General features: G+C 47.6%; 1 protein-coding gene across 1 annotated transcript in view; it reads left to right on the forward strand.

Annotated features, from left to right (window-relative positions):
* The window catches only part of PRSS56 (serine protease 56), a gene marked incomplete at its 5' end in the record, with an annotated part of 38,871 nt that extends 15,795 nt beyond the window's left edge, over positions 1–23,076 (forward strand). The window contains 11 exons of the mRNA XM_081956288.1: positions 176–335; positions 2,706–2,848; positions 3,760–3,919; positions 4,938–5,126; positions 8,822–8,983; positions 11,460–11,562; positions 12,148–12,292; positions 14,129–14,264; positions 15,892–15,981; positions 20,075–20,199; positions 22,322–23,076. Coding sequence (XP_081812414.1) covers positions 176–335; positions 2,706–2,848; positions 3,760–3,919; positions 4,938–5,126; positions 8,822–8,983; positions 11,460–11,562; positions 12,148–12,292; positions 14,129–14,264; positions 15,892–15,981; positions 20,075–20,199; positions 22,322–22,495 — 1,587 coding nt within the window. The 3' untranslated portion in view covers positions 22,496–23,076. The remainder of the gene's footprint in view (positions 1–175; positions 336–2,705; positions 2,849–3,759; positions 3,920–4,937; positions 5,127–8,821; positions 8,984–11,459; positions 11,563–12,147; positions 12,293–14,128; positions 14,265–15,891; positions 15,982–20,074; positions 20,200–22,321) is intronic.
* Positions 23,077–24,907: the final 1,831 nt, after the last annotated feature.

Consider the following 24,907-nt stretch of genomic DNA (forward strand, 5'->3'; position numbering starts at 1 on the left):
TAAATAAATAAATACAAAATTATGCAGATCTCTTATATGACACAGAGAAACCTACCCAGTCTAGTTCGGATGTCTCCAGGCACATGGCGAGAAAGACCCCGCTCCCAACCCTGATCCCCGTGGCTGCTTGATGCTCTTTCCCCCCCATAGCAACGACCGGTTTCTCTTTCCGTAGTTCGACCCAAAGACCTTCCAGGCGGATGTGGCTTTGCTGGAACTGAGCGCTCATGTGCGCCCCTCGGCCTGGGTGACACCTGTGTGCCTCCCGGAAGGGGCCGCGGCGATGAGCCATGAGGTCGTCTGCTACATCATCGGCTGGGGCTCGCTCTATGAAGGTAAGGCTGGGGCTGGGGGACTCGGAGGTCGAGACCTCTGCTCCCTTTGAGATGGCTTGAATTAAGGCTACAAAGCCTGGCAGCGTTTGTGTCCCGACAAAAAACCCCTTTCATTAATTTGCTGTGGATTTTGCTCATTCATACCCAGCAAAGTCTTTCAAAAGGAGGATTTACAGTCACAGACCTTCTCTGGCTTGGAGAGCTGCCAGGCTGAGATCTGCAGAACTTGGCAAGGAGCCTCGGAGAGTCAGGAACCAATGAAGCGAACTCATGGTCTCCTGCAAACTCCACTCCCCTGTCGCTCCTCTTTTATTTCCTCTGGGAGGGGCCATTCATCGTCCCCTTGTAGCTTTACTCCCAAGTCGACCCCTGTTCTTTAGCTCTTCCCTTCGTCTGGCAACTCTGCGCTTGAGCATTTCAGGAACAGGCTCCAGCTGTTCTTCTGCCTCACTGATGTCTGACTCCGAAGGCAGCTGATAACTGGCATACGGCCCTGGCCCCCTCTCTGCCTCCGACACAGAGCCCTCACCAGAGCCTTCCCCAGACTCCAGGACTGGCCCATCTTCCTCCCCAACCTCCTCGCTGTCCGAATCTGCTGCCAGCTCTGCTAGCCACTAGCGGGCCACAACAGGCAGGCCAGGGAATTACAGGTAGTCCTCGGTTTACGACCACAATTGAGCCCCACATTTCTGTTGCTAAGCAAGACGGTGATGAAGTGAGTTTGGCTCCAATCTACACCCTTTCCCCCACCATTGTTAAGTGAAGCGTTGCAGTCAGGAACATGGTTGTTAAGTGAATCTGGCTTCCCCATTGACTTTGCTTAGCAGACGGTCACAAAAAGGGGACCCCGGGACATTGCAACCGTCATCAATACAAGTCAGTTGCCAAGAGTCTAACTTTTGATGACGTGACCATGGGGATGTTCCAAGGGTCGTAAGTGTGAAAAACGGTCACAAGTCTCTTTTGTCATTTCCGTTGTAATTTCTAACGGTCGCTGAATGAACCATTGTAAGTTGAGGGCTACTTACAAAATCCAAAACTTTGGAAAAGTTGATTGATTGATTGATTATCTGCCATCAAGTCACTTTTAGTTCCTAGCGGTTACATGTTTATTTATTAAAAGTAGTCCTTGACTTACAACCAGTTATTTAGGGACCAGTACAGTGGTGGGTTCCGGGTCCCGTTCCAACCAGTACGGTTGGAAGCGGCCTGGTGGCATCCACATGGATGCGCTCATGTGTCTTACCGCCTCTGCAATTCTCCAGCTGCTCAGTGGAGCGTCGCGCAGGCGCTGTATGTGGAAGCCTTAAAAGATAAGTAAGAAGCTCGGACGGGCAGGTGGGCCCTCCGGAGCACCGTACCAGAACGGTATCCGGTGCTCCGGGCAGGCTCTGGTATGCCTGTACTGCCTGCAACCCACCACTGGACCATTAGAATGGCATGTTCTGACTGAGGCTTCCCCGCAAAGCCCAAGGCAGAGTCCTGGTCACAAGAAAACCTTTTTTATTAAAGGAATGTAAATTCCCCTCCTTCACCTTCAACAAGGCCTGGCAAACAGTCTTTCAAAGGCGTATTTATGACCACAGACGTTATCTAGCTTGGAAAACTGCCATGTCAATATTGTCCAAATGAGGTGCTGTGCAAGGAAAGGCTGGGCACAGAGCCTCTGAGATTCACGGACAGATCTTCACACTCCCGAAACGAATCTAACGAACGAATTGTTTCCTGCAAAAGCCCCCTCCCCTCTCGCTCCTCTTTTATTTCCTATGGGAGGGTCCAATCACCTTCCACCTGTGACTTTACTCCCAAGTCTATCCTGATTTTTGAGTTGTTCTTTTCTTCTGGCAGCTCTGCGCATGCGCACACTGGGAACAGGCTCCAGCTGTTCCTCTGCCTCACTGCTGTCTGACTCCGAAGGCAGCTGAGAACTGCCAGACGGCCTCGGCCCCATTTCTGCCTCCGACGCAGCGCCCTCGTCCGAGCCTTCCCCAGCCTCCAGGGGAGGCCCATGCTCCTCCCCAACCTCCTCACTGCCCAACTCTGCTGCCAGCTCCACTGGCCACTGGCAGACCACAACACAGCATTAAAAAAAAAACATGATCATTTTTCACACTTATGACCGTTGCGGCATTCCTATGATCAAACTTCCGAGGCTCGGCCAATGAATCGTATATATGAGAGTTGCAACGTCTCCGGCTGCTCATAAAATCCGGATCTGGATCAAAGGAGGAAGGGAAGAGCTGAAATTGTCCTCTTGCAGCGTCTCATCTGGGGCCCAGTTGACCTTTTGCCTGCCAAGGGGGAGAGAATCAGCAGGGAGGGTCCCTGGGTGGTGGCGGCCATTCATACATCCGTCTGCTTCTCTCCTAGACGGGCCGCCTGCTGAAGTCGTCATGGAAGCTCAGGTACCGATCCTGGCCCAAGACCTGTGCCGAGGGGCTCTTGGGAGCCAGCGGGTGAGCAATGCCATGTTCTGCGCTGGGTACCTCTCTGGCGGCATCGACTCCTGTCAGGTGAGGGTCCGAGAGGGAGAGGGGCCTGCAGGGAAGAGATGGGACGGTCACTCCCTGCCCGGTGAGGGGCTGATGGAGACAGTGGCAAAGGTGATGGGCTAGGACGGGTTAGCAAACTAGGCTCTGGAGCCGACTGGCTCAGGAATTCTGGGAATTGAAATCCACAGCTCATGAAGGGGCCATACCGGTAGTTGCCCAACCTTGGTCTAGGACAGTGATGGCGAACCTATGACACGCGTGCCACAGGTAGCACGCGGAGCCATTTGTCAGCTGAGTTCACCCTTTTTTAAAGCCATTTTTCGCTCTCCCCAGGCTCCAGAGGCTTTATAGGAGCCTGGGGAGGGCGAAAAGAGCCTCCCCGCCCCCCCCGGAGGCCCTCCGGAGGCTTCATGAGCTTCCCTGAAGCCTCCGGAGTGCAAAAAAACGGCTCTATGGGCAAACCGGAAGTTCAGGAACGGACGTCCGGTTTGCTCAGAGGTTCATTTTGATGGCTTCAGGGAAGCGTCCTGAAGGTCCCTGAAGCCTCCGGAGGGCTTCGGGGGGAGGGGAGGCTGTTTTTGCCCTCTCAAGGCTCCTATAAAGCCTCTGGAGCCTGGGGAGAGCGAAAAAAGCATGCAAAAAATGGGGTGCTGCGCATGTAGTGTGCGCATGCACACTGGGGGAGGGTTGCACATTGCATTATGGGTGCGGCAAGCCCGCACACGACCCCCCCTGTGTTCCCTCCACTTATGGCACGCGAGCCAAAAAAGGTTCGCCATCGCTGATCTAGGATCTGAGTCTCTATGACCCTCTCCTAGACTATTCTCAGCCATGATGTTCTGACAGCATTCATTTGTACAATTTGAGATTAATTCTTGGGGTGCAGTCCTGTTCTACTTCCGCTTTGGACATGCAATTTTTTCTGCTTTCAGGGGGACTCCGGAGGGCCTCTGATGTGCTGGGACCCTTCACTGGAGCGCTACATCTTGCACGGAATCACCTCCTGGGGCTCCGGCTGCGGAGAGCGTGGCAAACCGGGAGTGTACACTCGCATCACTGCCTTTGCAGGCTGGATCCGACAACAGATGGAGAGTGAGTGCCCAGGGGGGGGCTGCCTTTCTCCAACTTCACCAATAGGGGGCAGAGTAGAACAAAGGGCTGGATCGAAGCGTAGACTTCAAGTCCCAGAATCCCCCAGCATAACAGAATAACTGGAGTTGGAAGGGGTCTTGGAGGTCTTCTAGTCCAACCCCCTGCCTAGGCAGGAAACCCTATACCATTTCAGACAAATGGCTGTCCAATCTCTTCTTAAAGACTTCCAGTGTTGGGACATTCACAACTTCTGGAGGCAATTTCTGTTCCACTGATGAATTGTTCTCACTGTCAGGAAGTTTCTCCTTAGATCTAAGTTGCTTCTCTCCTTGATTAGTTTCCATCCATTGCTTCTTGTCCTGCCCTCAGGTGTCTTGGAGAATAGCTTGACTCCCTCTTCTTTGTGGCAACCCCTGAGATATTGGAACAATGCTATCATGTCTCCCCTAGTCCTTCTTTCTCTTAAGCTAGACATACCTAGTTCCTGCAACCGTTCTTCATATGTTTTAGTCTCCAGTCCCCTAATCATCTTTGTTGCTCTTCTCTGGACTCTTTCTAGAGTCTCCACATCTTTTCCATATCGTGGCGACCAAAACTGAATGCAGTATTCCAAGTGTGGCCTTACCAAGGCATTATAAAGTGGTATTAACTCTTCACGTGATCTTGATTCTATCCCTCTGTTGATGCAGCCTAGAACAGTGTTGGGTTTTTTGGCAGCTGCTGCACAAGGCTGCATTTAAGTACAATACAATACAATGCAATACAATAGTAGAGTTGGAAGGGACCTTGGAGGTCTTCTAGTCCAACCCCCTGCCTAGGCAGGAAACCTTATACCGTTTCAGACAAATGGCTATCCAACATCTTCTTAAAGACTTCCAGTGTTGGGGCATTCACAACTTCTGGAGGCAATTTCTGTTCCACTGATTAATTGTTCTGTCAGGAAATTCCTCCTCAGTTCTAAGTTGCTTCTCTCCTTGATTAGTTTCCAAATGGTTGTCTGCCCCTTCCTCCCACTCAGGATCTCCCTCCAGTCGGGAGCCCAGCTGTTCGGAGTGGCTGTCTGCCTCGGGGAAGCCGGGAGACCAACAGCTGGCAGAAACCCGTCGCTTATGTGCCTTCTATGCGCAGCCCTGCGCCCGATTACCCAGCCCAGCAGCTTGTGCTCAGGCCGCTGAGGAGAAGTGCAAGGGGAAGAGAGAGCAATGTGGTAAGTGGCATGTGGCCCCTGAAGAAACTTACACAGGTACTCCTCGACTTACAACCACAATTGAGGCGCAAACTTTCCGTTGCTAAGTCAGAGGATTGTTAAGGGGAGTTTGGCTCTATTTTACAAGCTTACTTGCCGCACTGGGTTAAGCGAATCACTGCAGTTGTTAAGTGAATCATCTGGTCGTTAAGCGAATCTGGCTCCCCTCATTGACTATGCTTGTCGGAAACCGGCTGGGAAGGTGACAAATGATGATCACATGACCCTGGGACGATGCAGCCGTCATAAATACACGCCAATTCCCAAGTGTCCAAATTTTAACCAGGGGTACGCTGCAACAGTTGTAAGTGTGAGAACTGGTCACAAGTCACTATTTTCGGTGCTGTTGTAATTTGGAACGGTTATTAAACAAAGGGTTGTAAGTCGAGGATTGCCTGTTCACCAGTCGTATGTCATGATGGTCATAAAATGAGCCACTCATATGACCAACCTGTAGGAGATAAGCAGACTGAGCCTGAAGGAGGGGTCAAACGTGTCATAAGTCACGAGTCCCTGAGCACCCACAAGAGATCTAAATCCAGCCCTCCTTGAATTCCTTTCTTATCTCTCGCTCATTTCCCTTGACTGTTAGTTGGTCAGATTCTTGTAGAGAGTTTAAGCTCACAAGAAATCTTTATACAATACTCACTTGTATTGCCTGAATCTCCTGATTTTCCCGGTGCTTGACATTAATCCAAGAATCTGACCGACTAACAGTCACGGGAAATGAGCGGGAGATAAGAAAGGAATTCAAGGTGGGCTGGACTTAAGTCAGGTGAGCAGGGACTCGTGACTTATGACACATTTGACCCCTCCCTCAGACTCCGCCTGTTCCTCCCCTACACAACCCCATTTTATGACGGTTTTTTAAGTCCAGGACTACCAAGGAGCAGGGTGACTCAAGTGGTTGGAACTCTGGGCAGGAGGTTAGCAAGCAGAGATGGTATTCAGCCGGTTCTGACCGGTTCGGTGAACCGGTAGCGAACATTGCAAGGTGTATATGCAGTGTCTCGACGCTCCGGAGACCGGTATTTATGCTTGGGTGGTTTAGGGGTGGGGAATTTTGAGGAGGGTGGGCTGCATGCGGGAATTATCCTGTGTGTTGGGCCTGGTTCTGGGTGTTAAGTGAATTTCGTTGTATGAGTATACTGTGTCTGTACGTACAATGACAATAAAGTAAATCTAAATTTTGAGTAGTTCGGAGAACCGGCAAATACCACCTCTGGCCGGCCCCCATCTATTTGCTGCCTCTCAAGTCTGAATCACAGCTGATTGGCTTAGTGGGTTAGTGGGGTGGGGAGGAAATGGGGATTTTGCAGTATCCTTCCCAGTGGTGGGATTCCAATTATTTGACTACCGGTTTTCTGGGCGTGGCTTTGTGGGTGTGGTGTGGCTTTGTGGGCGTGGCTTTGTGGGTGTGGCAGGGGAAGGATACTGCAAAATCCCCATTCCCTCCCCATCCCGCTTACCTGCTTTCCAGCTCTGTTTTCCTGCTCAGGGCAACAAAAGAAGATCAGCTGGGAGGCAGCGGGGGAGTGGCCAGCCTATTTGCCGGTTCTCCGAACTACTCAAAATTTCTGCTACCGGTTCTCCAGAACCTGTCAGAACTGGCTGAATACCATCTCTGATCCTTCCCCTGCCACGCCCATCAAGCCACGCCCATCAAGCCACGCCCATCAAGCCACGCCCAAAGAACCGATAGTAAAAAAGTTTTCAAGCCCACGTTTGAGACCCAGGAGCTGCCATGGGCCAGGGTTGAACTCTCATCCTTCCCTCCAGCTTCTTGGGGGACACGGAAAGAGCCCCCAACTGGGGGTCCCCAGGGCAGCGGTGATGTCACCGACTAATCCTTTTGACCTGGAAGCTTCGGTGCTTCTGACTCAAATTCCAAAAATAAAAAGTCCAAGGACTACCTGTAATCATAGAGTTGGAGGCAGTGCTGAAATTCAATTTTTTTTACTACTGGTTCTGTGGGCGTGTCTTGGTGGGCGTGGCAGGGGAAGGTTACTGCAAAATCCCCATTCCCTCCTGATCAGCTGGGACTCAGGAAGCAGAGAATAGATGGGGCGGGGCCAGCCAGAAATGGTATTTGCCGGTTCTCCGAACTACTCAAAATTTCCGCTACTGGTTCTCCAGAACCTTTCAGAATCTGCTGGATTTCACCCCTGGTTGGAGGAGACTTTAAAGGTCATCTAGTCCAGCCTGGGATCTGGTACTGGCCATCTACGGGGGAGATAAAGATGACGGATTAAAACCCCACTGTGGGGTTTGTTGGTTTTTTTTTGAGCTTTCATGGCTTCGATTTTGTGATTGGGGAAAGGAGGATTACAGGAAACAGTTTGAATTTTTCTTTTTTTTTAGGACTAACCTCCCTTTTCTTCTACTGTACAGGTAGTTTTCTGTTCTTTTCTGCACAGTGAAACCGTGATTTTCAGGGTGGTAATTTGCCATCAGGGATACGGCAAAATGGGGAAATAATGAGTTTTGTACGCGACGTTTATTCTTACGTTTATCATTTTGGCGTGTTGGGAAAATGAGTGGTTCTGTATGAAATCCATTAGCCGCTTTTTACGTAAGGGTTTTGGATAATAAGCTAATTTCCCCATAAATGCGACTCTCCTTCCTTGTTTTGAGCCCCTCGGAAACACCTGAATCAGGCACTCAGGCTACTATTCCTGCTATTTAGCCTCTTTTTTTAAATTGGCTGATTTTAATAGCATTAGTCTGAATAAGGCAAGAATCCCTCTTTCTCGGTTGCAAGGAATAGAAGCTCTCGTCTTTCTTAATAAGGATGGGATTACAATAGAAGGAGATGAGGAACAAGAACCCACCTTCTTCCATCCATGGCATTTAGTTTAAAAAAAACAGGTTATGAAGCTTGGAAGGGAAGGAAAAGAAAGGAAAGGAAAGGAAAAGGGAAGGAGGGAAGGGAAGGAGGGAAGGGAAGGGAAGGAAGGAAGGAAGGAAAGAAGGGAAGGGAGGGAGGGGAGGGGAGGAAAGGAAAGAAGGGAAGGGAAGGGAAAGGGAAGTAGGGAAGGGGTGAGGGGAGGAAAGGAAAGAAGGGAAAGGAAGGAGGGGAGGGGAGGAGGGGTGGAAAAGAAAGAAGGGAAGGGAAGAAGGGAAGGAAAGGATAGAAGGGAAAGGAAGAAAGAAGGGAAGGAAAGGAAAAGGGAAGGAGGGGAGGAGGGGAGGAAAAGAAAGAAGGGAAGGAAAGAAGGGAAGGAAAGAAAAGAAGGGAAGGGTAGTAAGAAGACAAGGGAAGGAAAGGAAAAGGGAAGAAGGGAAGGGAAGGAGGGGAGGAAAAGAAAGAAGGGAAGGGAAGAAAAGAAGGGAAGGGTAGTAAGAAGAGAAGGGAAGGAAAGGAAAAGGGAAGAAGGGAAGGGAAGGAGGGGAGGAAAAGAAAGAAGGGAAGGGAAGAAAAGAAGGGAAGGGTAGTAAGAAGAGAAGGGAAGGAAAGGAAAAGGGAAGAAGGGAAGGGAAAGAGGGGAGGGGAGGGAAGGAAAGAAGCCAAAAGGAGGGGAAGGGAAAGGAAAGGAAGTGTGAAAAATTGTCATGTCACATTTTCCAGTGCCGTCGTACCTTCAAACAGTCATTAAACGAACTGTTGTAAATCAAGGACTACCTGTATAACAACCATAACCATCCTATCTCCCCAGAACTTCGTTCCTACCTCCAGACGCTGCTGGATTTCCTGCGCCAGGCCGAAGAGTTCTTCCGTACCCAGGTCGACTTTTCCTTCTTCACACATTCTGTCCCCCAGTTTGTGGAACAAATTTACGGGTATCTCTTCTCCCCTCGAGGGCACCTGGACGCCCAAGGTACTCGATGGGCCTCCCCTGGTGAATTTTGGGCAGCAGAGTAAGGGGAAATGTAGTTGTGCCTGTGGCTGACCCTGTTCTGACGGAGGCTTCCCGAGAGCATGAAGCAAACTCCTTGTCCTGACAAAAAACCTCTTTTATTGATTGACTGTGAATTCTGCTCATTCACATCCAGCAAAGTCTTTCCAGGGAGGATTTATGGTCACAGACCTTATCTGGCTTGGAGAGCTGCCAGGCCGATATCTGCAGAACTTGGCAAGGAGTCTCAGAGAGTCACAAACCAATGAAGCGAACTCATGGTCTCCTGCAAACTCCACTCCCCTGTTGCTCCTCTGTTATTTCCTCTGGGAGGGGCCATTCATCGTCCACCTGTGGCCTTACTCCCAAGTCGACCCCTGTTCTTTAGTTGCTCCCTTCGTCTGGCAACTCTGCGCATGCGCACACTGGGAACAGGCTCCAGCTGTTCTTCTGCCTCACTGCTGTCTGACTCTGAAGGCAGCTGATAACTGGCATATGGCCCTGGCCCCCTCTCTGCCTCCGACACAGAGCCCTCATCAGAGCCTTCCCCAGACTCCAGGACTGGCCCATCTTCCTCCCCAACCTCCCCACTGTACGAATCTGCCGCCAGCTCTGCTGGCCGCTGGTGGGCCACAACAGGCCAAGTTTAATAGTAACCAAGTTTAGCGTGTTGTGTGAATGCAGTGGTACTTTACCTGGCTTGAGGAAATGTGTCATGGAAACGGGACTGCATTTAAATAATTCAAATTATGACCTTTCTTGCCACACTTGTTAAGTGAATCAAATGCCGTTGTTAGGTTAGTTATTGCGGTTATTGAGTGAATCGGGCTTCCCCCCCTTGACTTTGCTGGTCAGACGGTCGCAAGAGGGGATTGCGTGACCCCAGGACACTTCAACCGTCATAAATACGAGGCAGTTGCCAAGTGTTTGAATTTTGATCGTGTGACCACGGGGTCCTTATTCACTTTTTTCAGCGCTGTTGTAACTTTGAAAGATCTCCAAATGAATGCAAGTCGAGGACTATTGGTAATAGGAAATATCGCCCAGTGGGTGGAAGGCATGCGAGAATCCCGCATCCCTCTGTATCTTTGAACGGTCGCTAAATGCATATGGAGGACTGCCTGCATTTAAAAAACCCGACTCTTTTGTACATTTTTCCGAATAGCTTTCAATGCTTTGAATGATATTTCCCCACCGTGATGGATCTTGAAGATGGGTGAACTTCAACTCAGCTGGCTGGGGAATTCTGGGAGGTGAAGTCCACCCATCTTCAAGTTGCCAAGGGTTGTGGCCCACCAGTGGCCAGGTTCACTTAACAACCGTGTTAACTAACCTAAGCACGGCAGCCGATTCACTTAACAAGGGTGGCAAGAAAGGTCATAAAACAGGGCAAAACTCTAATTCAACACCTCTCAATTGATTAAGAATTTCATCCTTTTTTTTTTCTTGCTTGCAGGTCAGCCTGCAAAAAAAGTTGGGTACTTTTGTCGTTAAGAGAGCTCTGAATATGAAATTTGGTCTCATTTTATTTTCGTGAAATCTGGGAGAATGGGAGGCTCAGAAAAATCAAAATTTTTTGGTTGGGCAAAAAAGTTTTTTTTTTTTAGTGCATCTTCCCAGCCGCCATCTTAACTTTTCTGACCCTAACCCTAACCCTCCCTGGCTATCTTTGCTGAAAACTAATTTGAATTATTTAAATGCAGTCCTGCTCCCATGACACATTTCCTCAAGCCAGATAAAGTACCGCTGCATTCACACAAGTTAAACTTGGTTACTATTAAACTTGGCCCGTGACAGCGGCCAGCAGAGCTGACAGCACTGTCAGACAGTGTGGAGGTTGAGGAGGAACATGGGCCAGTCCTGGGGGCTGAGAAAGGCTCATATGAGGGCTCTGCGTCGGAGGCAGAGAGGGAGAACTAGACAGCAGTGAGGCAGAGGAACAGCTGGAGCCTGTTCCCAGCGTGCCCATGCGCAGAGCTGCCAGAAGACAAGAACAACTAAGAAAGCAGGGTTGACTTAAGTGTAAAACCACACCTTGGAGGTGATTGGCCCCTCCCAGAGGAAACAAAAGAGGAACGAAGGGGGAGGGGGCTTTTGCAGGAAGCCATTCATTCATTCGATCGTGTCAAGAGTGCAAAGTTCTGTTTGTGACTATAAGAGATTCTGTGCCAAGTTTTGCCTTAGTTATCTGGCAGCTCTCCAAGCGAGATAAGGTGCGTGTGGATAAACATTCCTCTGAAAGACTTGCTTGCCAAAGCCTTGCTGACTGTGAATGATTCATGTAAATAAAAGAGGTTTTGTCGGGACCAAGATTTTGCTTCTTGCTTTCGAAGGAAGCCTGGGTCAGATCACCAAGATTGAGAAACACTGGCTAAAATCTAGACCAATCTGCTCCAGTTTTCAAATCTTGAGATGGCACCTTTTTTCCACCCAAACTGACACTTGTGTTACTTTAAAGACCAGGTTGCCAATCCAGAAGCTGGAATTGCAAGAGGAAAAGGAAATCCTTTGTCCCAGTTCCGGAAAATGCAAAAGCGTGAGGCCCAGACTTTTATTCAAAGGTAAGGCGTCTTTCTTGGGTGTGTCTATACAACTAGGGACACCTGTCGGTTGAGAAGCAAGGGTGAAATGCTACCGGTTCGAACCAATTCACCTGAACCGGTAGCAAAGATGCCAGCTGTATGCTCGAACCGGTCGTAAATAAAATGCTACCGGTTTCGGCCGAACCAGTTTTTTTCCGACGATCAGCTGTGCCGCGCGATTTATATTAGCTAAAAAGCAGGATTTCCCGCTTCCTAGCTAATCTAATTTGTGTGGCACAGCGGATTCCCCCTCCCCTTCGCTTACCTCGCTGTTCGCTTACTAGCTTGGCAGGTGCGCTCGGTTGTAAGAAAAGCGAATGGCGAACCTATAGTAGAAAGAGTGGCAGAAGCTGGGGGTGGCGTTAAAAGAGGAATTAGCGTAGAATTCAGCGATTCACTAAACGATGGTGTAAAGAAAGGTCATGAAATGGGGAAAATGTACTTAACGGTCTGCTCGGCAATGGAAATTTTGGAGCTCAGTTGTGGATGTAAGTTGAGGACTATCTCTTCTGTTGATGGAAGATAGAAAGCAAGATCCTGACCCCCTTTTCCTCAATTTTACAGCCATCCTCCGCCCCATCTCCCTTCCTTTGCCTCCTTATTCCAAGGCACCGGGCCCAAACTGGCTGACTGGGTGCAGGAGCTGAGCACCCCAGCTGAGCGTTTTGCAGCTGCACCTGTTGGACAGGAGACCCGGCATTTCCTACAGGTATGGGAAAACTAAGATCATGGCATCTGGCCCTCTCAATTCCTGGCAAATAGATGGGGGGAAGAAATGGAGGGAGTAACAGATTTTATTTTCCTGGGCTCCAAGATCACCGCAGATGGAGACATGCAGCCAAGGAATTAAGAGACGCTTGCTCCTGGGGAGCAAAGCTATGGCAAATCTAGGCAGCATCCTAAAAAGCAGAGACATCACCCTGCCAACACAAGTGTGTATAGTCAAGGCTACGGTTTTCCCACTTGCAATGGATGGCTGTGAAGGTTGGACCATAAGGAAGGCTGAGCGCCAAAGAATGGAGGCCTTTGAACTCTGGTGCTGGAGAAGACTTCTGCATTGAGTCCCTTGGACTGCAAGGCCATCCAACCGGTCAGTCCTATAAGAGATCAACCCTGGCTGCTCTTTAGAAGGCCAGATCCTGAAGAGGAAACTCAAAGACTTTGGACACCTAATGAGAAGGAAGAAGGACTCCCTGGAGAAGAGCCTCATGCTGGGAACGATGGAGGGCAAAAGAAGAAGAAGGGGACGACAGAGAAGGAGGTGGCTGGATGGAATTACCAAAGAGCTATCTATCTATCTATCTATCTATCTATCTATCTATCTATCTATCTATCTATCTATCTATCATCTATCTACAGTATCTATCTATCATCTATCTATCTATCTATCTATCTATCTATCTATCTATCTATCATCTATCTATCATCTATCTATCTATCTATCTATCTATCTATCTATCTATCTATCTATCTATCTATCTATCTATCTATCTATCTATCTATCTATCTACAGTATCTATCTATCTATCTATCTATCTATCTATCTATCTATCTATCTATCTATCTATCTATCAATGATCTTCTAAAACTCACCTAATGAGAAGGACGGACTCCCTGGAGAAGAGCCTCATGCTGGGAACGATGGAGGGCAAAAGAAGAAGAAGGGGACGGCAGAGAAATGGCGTTGGTACTTACCTGATACGCCTCTTCTAATAAAGTGGAGATAGCATCCATACATGGCTGACATTGTCTGCCTTCTGATTGGACTGAGTCTGATAAAAGTTAGTTAAGACACGCCCCTTGTTGCTAGCCTTCCCCAGCTTTTCGACTCAGTCCACTTCATGGACGGTCGTGTCATCGTGTATCTCCTGAGCACTTTGCTGATTTCATGATTGGTTGAAGAATTGATTGATACTGACTTCTTTCCTTATACTGTGAGTGGGACTGGCTGGATGGAGTCCCCGAAGCAGTCGGCGTGAGCTTCAATGGACTCCAGAGGAAGGTAGAGGACAGGAAGGCCTGGAGGAACGTTGTCCATGGGGTCGCAATGGTTCGGACATGACTTAACAATTAAGTCACATCAATTAACAATTAACAACAACAAGGGGAATCGGAGCCACAGAAGCAAAGATGGTGGGCATTGTGCCTTGAAAACAAGAGGGAAAAATAGATTGCAACTCAAACGACTGGAAGAGCAGGGCTTGTTGAAGCATTTAAACTTATGTGCCACTTCACAGTGCTTTCGCAGCCCTCTCTAAGCAATTTACAGAGTAAGCCTATTGCCCCCAACAACCTAGGTCAAGTCTCCACTCAGACCGATTGACAGCTGCATCAATACCCTCACCTATGACGTGGCCCAACTATTTATTCCCCAGCCAGGGGAATAAGCTGAAGAAGCTCCTTGGATGAGAGGCGAAACGTCTTCAAAGCAAAAACAAAAAGACCCGTTGCTTCTTGAAAAGAAAAAGAAGAAGAAGAAGAAGAAGCTTTGGGACTTTTTTCAGGTCTGACCTCTGAGTCTCACATTTCCTTTTCCTTCCCACAGCTGACAGAAGAAGAGGTGGATGAACTGCGACTCCAAGGCCAGATGTTCCTTCGGCAGCTGCAGAAAGAACTGCACCGGGATGTTTTCCCAGATGTGCCCTCACCCGAGAGAGAGGCCCCCACGCTTGGGTTGAATGGTACGTGGCTGAGATGGGAGCGGGGGGTGGGGATGGGAGAACAGGAGACAGATGGTGTTGTGGCCCACCAGCTGCCAGCAGAGCTGGAGGCAAACTCGGACGATGAGGAGGTTGAGGAAGAACTTGGGCCAGTTCTGAAGTCTGGGGAAGGCTCTGATGCATGCTCTGTGTCGGACGCAGAGATAGAGCCAGGGCTGTCCGACATTTCCCAACCATCAGAGAGGCAGTTGCCTTTGGAGCTGAGATAAGTGAGGAGAACAGCTGGGCCCTGTTCCAGATGCATGTATGCGCAGAGCGATTAGCCGTGAGCAACAGAGCATTGTGTTGATTTGGGAAGCAAAGCACCCGTGGATGCCGAATGGCCCCTCCCTGGCTGGGGAATAAATAGAAAGAAAGGGGAGTGGTGGTCGTAGGAGACAACAGTTCGTATTTCTGAAGATTTTGCTCATTGTGTTTCGTGCCACAAAGGCTGCTTGCCACAACTTAATTTGCAGCCTTTCAGGCCTGGCAATTATCACAAGGAACTGATAAGATCTGTTACTGCAGTTAACCCTTTGAAGGACTCTTGCCTGGACTTTTCGGTGTGTGAATGGTAAATAAAGAGGTTTTTTTTTTCGTGACCAGGAGTCTGTTTCTTGCTTCTGCTAAGGCGGTGTCAGAACAGGTGGGTTATGCCGTGGCTTGAAAATTTGAGGAAAGAAACCAACTGCACACCTTGATTTGACCAAGCAGTGAGCAGGATTTCCTTTAAAAAAAAAAAATTACTGGTAGTCCTCGACTTACGACCTCCCTTGACCCCAAATTTTCTGTCGCTAAGCAAGACAAATGAGTTGCGTCCTGTTCTTTTGCCCCCGTTGTTCGCTACAGTTGTTGACACAAATCTTGCGATCGTTTAACACAAATCTGCTTGCGGCTTGGATATATTTGGGAAAGTTCTGAGGCTGGGTGGTGGGGAACATTAATAAACTCTCTCAAACTCATTATGTTCAGATATTAGCAGCTGCAATTGATCTATTTACTTATTTATTTTTATTTAATTTGTTGAACATGTACTAGATAGCAGGTATAAGTATAAAGATGAACAAGGAATGAATACAAGTAAATGGGCATAGTAGGAGACGCACGCCCCCTTTACGGACCTCTTAGGAATGGGGTGAGGTCCACGGTAGACAATTTAACGTTGAAGCTGTGGGGGTTTGAGGATGTAACAACGGAGTCAGGTAGAGCATTCCAGGCGTTGAGCACTCTGTGGCTGAAGTCGTATTTTCTGCAATCGAGTTTACCTTGAGTTTGTATCTATTGTTTGACCATGTATTAGTGCGGTTGAAGCTGAAGGAGTCGTTGACAGGTAGGACGTTGTAGCAGACAATTTTGTGTACTACACTTAGGTCAGACCGTAGGCGGCGTAGTTCCAGGTTGTCCAGGCCCAAAATTTCAAGCCTGGTGGCATAAGGGATTCTGTTGTGAGCAGAGGAGTGGAGGACTCTTCTCGTGAAATACCTCTGGACTCGCTCTCAATTGCGTTAATGTCCGATATGCAGTGCAGATGTCCAGAATTCATTCCTAGAGGGTTAAACTTTGGGACAACAGACCAAATTTATCTCTTTCCTTCTTCGCTTTGTGACAGATTCTCTGGTGAGCGAGACCCATTCTCAGAGGGAGAAACGCAGCTTGGGCATTGACCCCATGGAAGAAAAGGAGAATCAACTGCCCAGTGGTATCTATTTTTTATAAATAATAATGATGATGATGATGATGATGATGATGATGATAATAATAATAAAAGAAGTAAAAACTATTGTCAGGAGAGAGTACACCAACAGAGTTAGGAAAATTTTGAAATCTAAATTAAATGGTGGAAATACAATCAAGGCCATAAATACCTGGGCAATACCAGTTATAAGATACACAGCTGGTATAGTTAACTGGACACAAGCTGATTTGGACATTTTGGACCAAAAAAACAGGAAACTAATGACAATGCACTACAGTTTACATCCACGCGGTGACACTGATAGACTATACCTGCCCCGAAAATCAGGTGGCAGAGGATTATTACAAGTGAAGCAAATAGTTGAAGAAGAAAAACATTCACTGGCTGATTATTTAAAAGAAAGTCAAGAACATCTATTAATCGAAGTAAAGAACAAAAATCTACTGAAGGCCCAACAGACGAAACAAGAATACAGAAAAGATGTGATAAAATCAAGAATGGAGAGTTGGCAGAACAAAGCATTACATGGTCAATTTCTGGAAAAAATAAAAGATAAAGTGGACAGTGAAAAAACGTGGTTATGGTTAACAACAGGTACATTGAACAAAGAAACAGAGTCACTAATCCTGGCTGCGCAAGAACAAGCTATCCGAACAAATGCCATTAAGGCCAAAATCGAAAAATCCTCTGATGATGCCAAATGCAGACTCTGCAAAGAAGTTGATGAAACTGTTGATCACATACTCAACTGCTGTAAAAAAATCGCGCAGACTGATTATAAATTGCGGCACAATTCAGTAGCACAAATGATCCACTGGAATTTGTGCAAAAATTATAATATTAAAACAAGAACAAACTGGTGGGAACATAAGCCTGAAAAAGTCACCGAAAATCAGATGGTCAAGATCCTATGAGATTTTCGCATACAAACAGACAAAATACTGGCGCATAACACACCAGACATCACACTGGTTGAGAAAAATAGGGTTACAATCATAGACATCGCAATACCAGGTGATAGCAGGGTCAACGAGAAGGAATATGAAAAAATCGCGAAATACCAGGACTTAAAAATCGAAATCCAACGATTATGGCACAAACCAGCAGTGGTAATTCCAGTGGTCATCGGCACACTGGGTGCTATTCCAAAAGCACTGGAATTACATTTAAAACAGTTAAAACTTGACAAAATCACCATCAGTCAAATGCAGAAAGCTGCACTGCTTGGATCTGCACGGATATTACGAAAATACGTTATGACGTCCTAGGCCCCTGGGTGGGGCCCGACTAGTAATCAATGCCAAATCCGGCGGATCAGAGTGCAAAGGTGTTCCCCCCTGCCCCCCGCCGCAAAAGGCAACTGGACTTTCTTGGTTTTCTCCTTGAAGATGTTTCACGTCTCCTCCAAGAAGCTTCTTCAGTTTCTGACTGAAGGGTGGAGGTGGAAGGATTTTTATTCCTTGCAGCCCTCTGGTCATTAGTAGTCTCTCTGAGAGTCCTTGAGGTTTATCTCTGTCACCTGAATAAAAGTAGTCCTCCACTTATGGACTCAGTTGACCCCAAAATTTCTGTTACTAAGTGAGGCTTTTGTTAAGTGAACTTTGCCCCGTTTTACGACCTTTCTTGCCACCGTCGTTAAGTGAACCACTGCAGTTGTTAAGTTGGTAAAACAATTGTTGAGGGAACCTGGCTTGACTTGGCTTATCAGAAGGTCACAAAAAGGGTCACAAAAAGGGATACCGCAACCGTCATGAATATGAGTCACTTGCCAAGCGTCTGAATTCTAATCATGTGAACATGGGGATGCTGCAGAGGTCATAAGTGTGAACATTGGCCATAAGTCATTTAATCAGTGCTGTTGGAACTTCAAATGGTCACTAAATGGACTGTTGTAAGTCGAGGACTACCTGTATTGCAAATGGGGGTGGAACCTTCTTGGAACTAAGAAAAGTTCAGTTGCTCTTTGAAAAAAAAAAGGAGCACTTTTGGGTCAACTATGAACAAGATGAGTGAGAATCTCCATAAATGATCACAGCACAAAGGATAACCAATAGAAATGGTACCTGCAACATTAAAAGTATTTAATGCAAAACAGCAACAACATTAAAATTAAAGCAAACCAAAAAGAAAAGGAAAGGAAAGGAAAAAAGAAAGGAGAAAAGAAAGGAAAGAGAAAGGAAAAAAGGATAGGAAAGGAGAGGAAAGGGGGGGAAGGAAGGAAGGAAGGAAAGGAAAAGAAAGGAGGGAATGGGAATGGGGGAAGGAAAGGAAAGAAGGAAAGGAGAGGAAAGGAAAGGAAAAGAGAAAAGAAAGGAAAGAAGAAAAGGAAAAGTAAGGAGAAAAGAGGAAAGGGGAAAGGAAAGGAGAAAAGAAAGGAAAGAAGAAGGGAAAGGGGAAAAGAAAGGAAAGAGGGAAAGGAATGGAAAAGAAAGGAGAAAAGAAAGGGGAAAGGAAAAAAAGGAAGGAAGGAAGGAAAGGGGGGAAGGAAGGAAGGAAAGGAAAGAAGGAAAGGAAAAGAAAGGAAAGGAGAAAAGAAAAATACCACCATGTTTTAAGGATTCTAACAGAATTTAACAAACTGCTACCCTAAATATTTAATAATATATGTTAAATAATTTGCTGCCCCTGCTGTACAAAAGACACCTTATTCCACCGTATTATTGTAAAATATATAGAGATAAAAAGGAAATTATCTAATAATACCACCGTATCATTGTGAAATATCAAAGCAGAAGATATTGCTTTCTTCTTTCATAAGATGAATATGAATTTTGCTTTTTCTGAAATGGGAGAATGGCACGTTTCTAAAAGCCTATCTCTAATGTATGAGAATGGCAGGTTTTGTGTTTGTTGTGTTGTATTTGTTGTGATTGTATTTCTTGTGGTTTGTTGCATTGAACAGCAGATCCAAGGGTTGTTCCTGGGAGAGATTAATCAGTCAGTCAGTCAGTCAGTCAGTCAATCAATCAATCAATCAATCAATCAATCAATCAATCAGAATAGAGCTGGAAAGGAACCTTGGAGGTCTTCTAGTCCATCCCCCTTCTCAAGCAGGAGACCCTCTACCATTGCAGACAAATGGCTGCCCATTCTCTCCTTAAAAACTTCCAGTGTTGGAACATTCACAACTTCAATCAATCAACCAACCAACCAATCAATCAGAATAGAGCTGGAAAACAATCAGTTTGTTATGTTGTATTTGTGTTTCTTGTGGTTTGTTGTGTTGAACCCAGCAGATCCACTCTCCCCTTAAAAACGTCCAGTATTGGAACATTCACAACTTTAATCAATCAATCAATCAATCAATCAATCAATCAATCAATCAGAATAGAGCTGGAAATCAATCAGTTTGTTGTGTTGTATTTGTTGTGTTTGTGTCTCTCGGGGTTTGTTTTATTGAACCCAGCAGATCCAAGGGTGGGGGCAAAGGGATGTTCCTGGGAGAGATCAATCAATCAGCAGTCAGTCAGCCAATCAATCAATCAATCAATCAATCAATCAAACAAACAGAATAGAGCTGGAAAGCGACCATGGAGATCTTCTAGTCCAGATTGATTGCTTGGTTGGCTTCTTAGAAACCTCCAGTGATGAAGCTCTCATAACATCTGGAGGGAAGCTGTTCCACTATTCCAGGGGTGTCCAAACTTGGCAACTTTAAGACTTGTGGACTTCAACTCCCAGAATTCCCCAGCCAGATGGCTGGGGAATTCTGGGAGTTGAAGTCCACAAATCTTAAAGTTGCCAAGTTTGGACACCCCTGCACTATTCAAACCAGTGGTGGGTTCCTACCGGTTTGGTCTGGTTCGGCTGAACCGTTAGCGGCATTCCGGCCTGAGTCGCAGAACCGGCAGCGACTCAGGCTGGCCATGCCTCCGAACCGGTTCCCCGATCGCCGGAGTCTCTGCCGCCATCTTGTTTTGGAGTTCTGCGCATGTGCCGAACAATTTCTATTGAACTGTGCAGGCGCCCTCAGTGTGAATCCAGTGCGCACATGAAGCGCGCCCACGAGCAGTAACGCTGGCTAGAACCCACCTCCGGTTCAGACATTGCTTTTTCCCCTCTGAGAGATTCACCCCACAACTTTCTTCTCCCCCAGCCCCAGCTATAGATTCCAGCTGCCGGGGAGTGAATGAATCTGCCCAGCGGTTACATTCCATGCGGGAAGACTTCCGTTGGATCCTGCAAGTACCTGACCAGGATCTCATCATGAACTTCCAGAAGGTGAGGCTATCGGTCACCCCTCTGCCCTCCCCATCCACCACCAAGAAGGAGGGGGGGTGATACACTTATGATCCCAGTGGAGCCCATAATTTCTGTGGCTAAGCGAGACAATTCTTTCTTTAAGATAATTTTTATCAAACAGTTGTATTTTTTTAAAAAAAAGACAATTTTGTAATTGCAATTTCCTCCTGTACAACATTTCCACCTCGGTGTACATCCATTGTAAATACACTTCTCCCTCCTTCTTTCAGTTTCTCTTTGTCTGTACGTAGGATACTATAATATATCGTATTTTTCGGAGTATAAGACGCACCCTTTTTCCTCAAAAAAGAGGCTGAGAATTTGGGTGCGTCTTATACACCGAATACAGCATTTTTTTGCCTCCCGAAGCCCCGCCCCTTCACCAAAATGGCCATGCATAGCCTTTGGGAGGCTTTCAGAGTGCTCCTGGGGGCTCTGGAGGGCAGAAATGAGCAAAAAATGGGCCGTTTTTTGCCCCCCCAGCCCCCAGCAGCATCTGTAAGCCTCCATAAGGCTACGCATGCAATTTTTTTGACACAAAACGGGCCTGTTTTTGTGAAAAACAGGCCGTTTTTTGCCCGTTTTTGGCCCCCCACCCCCCAGGATTTCTGGAGGCAAGCTGTTCCACTGGCTAATCGTCTTCACTGTTAGGAAGTGTGTCCTTAATTCCAGGTTGCTTCTGTCCTTGGTTAGTTTCCAACCATTGTTTCTTGCCTTGCCTTAAGGTACTTTGGAGAATAACGTGACCTCCTCTTCTGTGGGGCAGCCCCTCAAATACTGGAATTCTTTTCTCTAAACTAGCCAAACCCAAATCCTGCAACCGTTCTTCATGTGTTTTACTCCCTTTAATCATCTTAGTTGCTTTTCTCTGCACTTTTTCCAAAGTCTCAACATCTTTTTTGTAACGTGGTGAGCAGAACTGGTTGCAATATTCCAGGTGTGGCCTTACTAAGATTTCATAAAGCAGTACGAATACTTCATGTGATTTTGTCAGAGTTGTTTTGTTGACAACAGCACATCCAGCAAGCACACAAGTAAATGAACCTCAGCAGGATTCAATTCTATATAAGAAACTTCTTTATATACAACACCAAATAGTAGAATTCAGCATACAAAATCAGGAACACTGAAGCAATATTCATAGAAGCAAGTTGTTACAGAGTAGAGAGATACAGAGGCCTATATCCGTGATGGCGAACCTATGGCACGCGTGCCACAGGTGGCATCTGGAGCCATTTGTCAGGGCACGCGAGGCGTTGCCCTGTCAGCTCCACTGTGCTGGCCAGCTGGCTTCGGCCTTCTTTTGAGGCCATTTTTCGCCCTCCGAAGGTTTCCTTGAAGCCTCCAGGGGAGCAAAAAAACAGCCCTACAGGCAAACCAGAAGTTCGGGAACGTACTTCCGGTTTGCGCGTAGTGTCCTTTTTTGCCCTCCGGAGCCTTTAGGAAAGCCTCCGGAGGGCTAAAACCAGCCCTATGAGCAAATTGGAGGTACGAACTTCTGGTTTGCCCGTAGGCCCGATTTTTTGCACTCCAGAGGCTTCAGGGAAGCTCCTGAAACCTCCGGAGGGCCTCTGTGGCAGCGGGGGAGGCTGTTTTCACCCTCCCCAGGCTCCTATAAAGCCTCTGGAGCCTGCGGAGGGTGAAAAAAGCATGGCAAAAATGGGGGGGGGCGCGCTGGTTGCGCGTGTATGCGCGCTGGGGTCGTGAGCATAGCATTATGGGTGTGGCACTCCCGTGCATGCCCCCCCTGTGCTCGCCCCGCTTTTGGCACACGAGCCAAAAAAGGTTCACCATTACTGGCCTATATATTGTACAGAAGCTGAGGTAAAGTTACAGAGGCCAAACCAGCTCTTGTATACAGTTCAGCAAATGTAAGCCACACCCAGACACCAAACTGTATCTTATGGCCCCATACAAACAAATACTATGTTTCGCTATTCAAACAGTCCCCATTGGCTGACTTGTTACCATGTCTATTCCAGTCTATGAAGATACTCTGACAGATTTTGATTCTATGCCTCTGTTTGTACAACCCAGGATTGTACTAGATTTTTTTTTAGTTACTGGCTTCCTGTTCTCTCTTCACCCATGTTCCCCCCAGATCCTGGTGGACTTGTCCTCCAAGAACGCCAAGGGCCTCTACCGAGCTCACATCCAAGCCATTGTTGGTCAGAAGGCCACCAGCTTCTCTGGCCTGGTGGGCCTGGAGCAGGACTCTCTCTACCGGAGCATGCCTGAAATCATCGCTCTCGCCTTGGGGACTCTGAAGACCTGAGGGCACTGCCAGGAAGGCCAAACCAGGGGACGTTCGGCCAAGCAAGCCCGGAAGGCAGAAGGCCATGGTGGACATTCGGGGGAACAAGGCTGACTCCTGAGGAGACCTGGCTGCTGGAAGTGGAGGGGTCTAGAACAGGGGTTGGCAAGCTTAAACATTCAAAGAGCCACAAAGGTTCTAACCAGAAGCCCCCCATTCAATTCTGGAGCCAACCGGAAGTCCGGTTCCTCCATCATAGAGTCTCCTACTAGCACAGCACCCTTTTTCCTCTAGCTGTCCTAACTGAAAGCCCTTTCAATTGTAGAGCTGGAAAACCCGCTCCTTGCCATAGAGTCTCCTCCTGGCGTGCTGTGCTCCCCCCCGACTCCTCTCAAAATTATGGCACCGACCGGCGACAAGGAGCCACAGCAGAAGGATGAAAGAGCCAACCCCCTGGTCTAGGGATACCTGCCTGTTCTTCAGGATGGGACCTCGGATGTTCTCTTCAGGATGGGACCTCAGCATGTTAGTTGGGGTGGTAACCAAGAACTTCCTTCCAATGCCTTTAGATCAGTGTCTGTCAGCCTTGAGAACTTTAAGATATGTGGACTTGAACTCAGAGTCGCTGGGAGAAATACATTTCATAAATTATTATTATTATTATTAACAACTGCCAGATGTCTATGGAGATTCTCAGTCATCCAAATCCTGGTTGTCCCAAAGGTGCTTTTTTTCCCCCCAAGAGGCAACTGGACTTTCTGGTTTTTCCTTTGAAGACATTTCACTTCTCCTCTAAGAAGCTTCTTCAGCTCTGACTGGATGGTGGGGAATGAAAGGATTTATTCTCCTTGCAGACAGCTGGTCATTCGCCTCCTTTTTAGAGGGTCGTTGAGGCCACTTGGAGGTTTGTCTGTGTCCTCAGGGTCACCTGAGTGGGGCAAATGGGGGTGGAGCAGTGGTGGGATTCAGATCTTTTTTCTGTGGGCATAGCTTGGTGGGCGTGGCGTGGCACGGCTTGGTGGCCGTGGCAGGGGAACAATACTGCAAAATCCCCATTCCCTCCCCACCCCACTAACCTGCTTCCCAGCTCCGTTCTCCTGTGCAGGGCAACAAAAGGAGACCCAGATGATCAGCTGGGACGCCGCCGGTCAGCTGGGACTCGGGAGGCAGAGAATAGATGGGGACGGGGCTAGAGGTGGATTCCTACCGGTTCGGACCGGTTCAGCCAAACCGGTAATGGTTTGGTGACCTGGTCTCTGGAACCAGCAGTGACCCAGGCGTGCCATGTCCTATGGGAACGCCATCTTGATTTTCAGTTCTGCGCATGCAGTAATTAATGCCAGGAGAAATCCACCCCTGGGCGGGGCCAGAGTTGGTATTTACTGGTTGTTGTTGTTGTTGTTGTTGTTGTTGTTGTTATTATTATTATTATTATTATTATTATTATTATTATTATTATTATTATTATTATTATTATTAATTGAATTTATAGACCACCCCCTCTCCCCGAAGGGACTCGGGGCGGTGTACAGACAGAGCTAAAAAACCGTATACACAACAAAAAATACATTAGATACCCCTTAAAAACGAATTAAATATAGAGTCTACAATAATAGTAAAAATTAAAAACAGCTTAAAAGTCTACCCCTAAAAATTTAAAATACCGGCCAGGAGGATTGAAAATTAAAAACTACGATTGGGCCAGGCCAGCTGATTGGAACAGGTGGGTCTTGAGTTTCTTGCGGAAGGAGCGGAGATCGGTGGTAGTTCTGATGTCGGGGGGGAGGTCATTCCAGAGGGTCGGGCCCATCACAGAGAAGGCCCTACTCCTGGGCGCCGCCCGCTGGCATTGCTTAGTGGACGGCACCCGGAGGAGTCCCTCTCTGTGAGAGCGAATTGGTCGCAGGGATGTGTGGGGTAGGATGCGATCCCGCAGGTAGCTAGGTCCTGTGCCATGGAGCGCACCCGAAAAGCCACAGGTAGCCAGTGCAGCTCGCGCAGGAGAGGTGTTATATGGGAGTACCTGGTACTACCCATGATTGCCCGCGCGGCCGCATTCTGGACCAGCTGCAGCCTTCGGGTGCATCTCAAGGGGAGCCCCATGTAGAGAGAGGTTCTCCAAACTACTCAAAATTTCCACTACCGGTTGACGAGAACCAGTCAGAACCCTCTGAATACCACCTCTGGTGTGGAGAAATGGAGAATCTGGGAACTGCGGAAAGGACTGTGCTGTAGACTGGAGATAGAGGATATCGTATCCCCCCCCCAGCCCCCGTCTGTTGAGAGAGGGCTGTTCAGTTTTGACATATAATTGGCCTCTTTGACCAGCTGTCTGCAAGGAGTATAAATCATGTCACTTTTTTTCAATGCAACTGTTACTTCGAACAAATGGATGTAAATCAAGGACTACTGTAAACCATTTTCTGGGTTTGC

Source organism: Natrix helvetica (genome assembly GCF_964273705.1).
Source record: "Natrix helvetica genome assembly, chromosome: 5".
Taxonomy (NCBI): Eukaryota; Metazoa; Chordata; class Lepidosauria; order Squamata; family Natricidae; genus Natrix; species Natrix helvetica.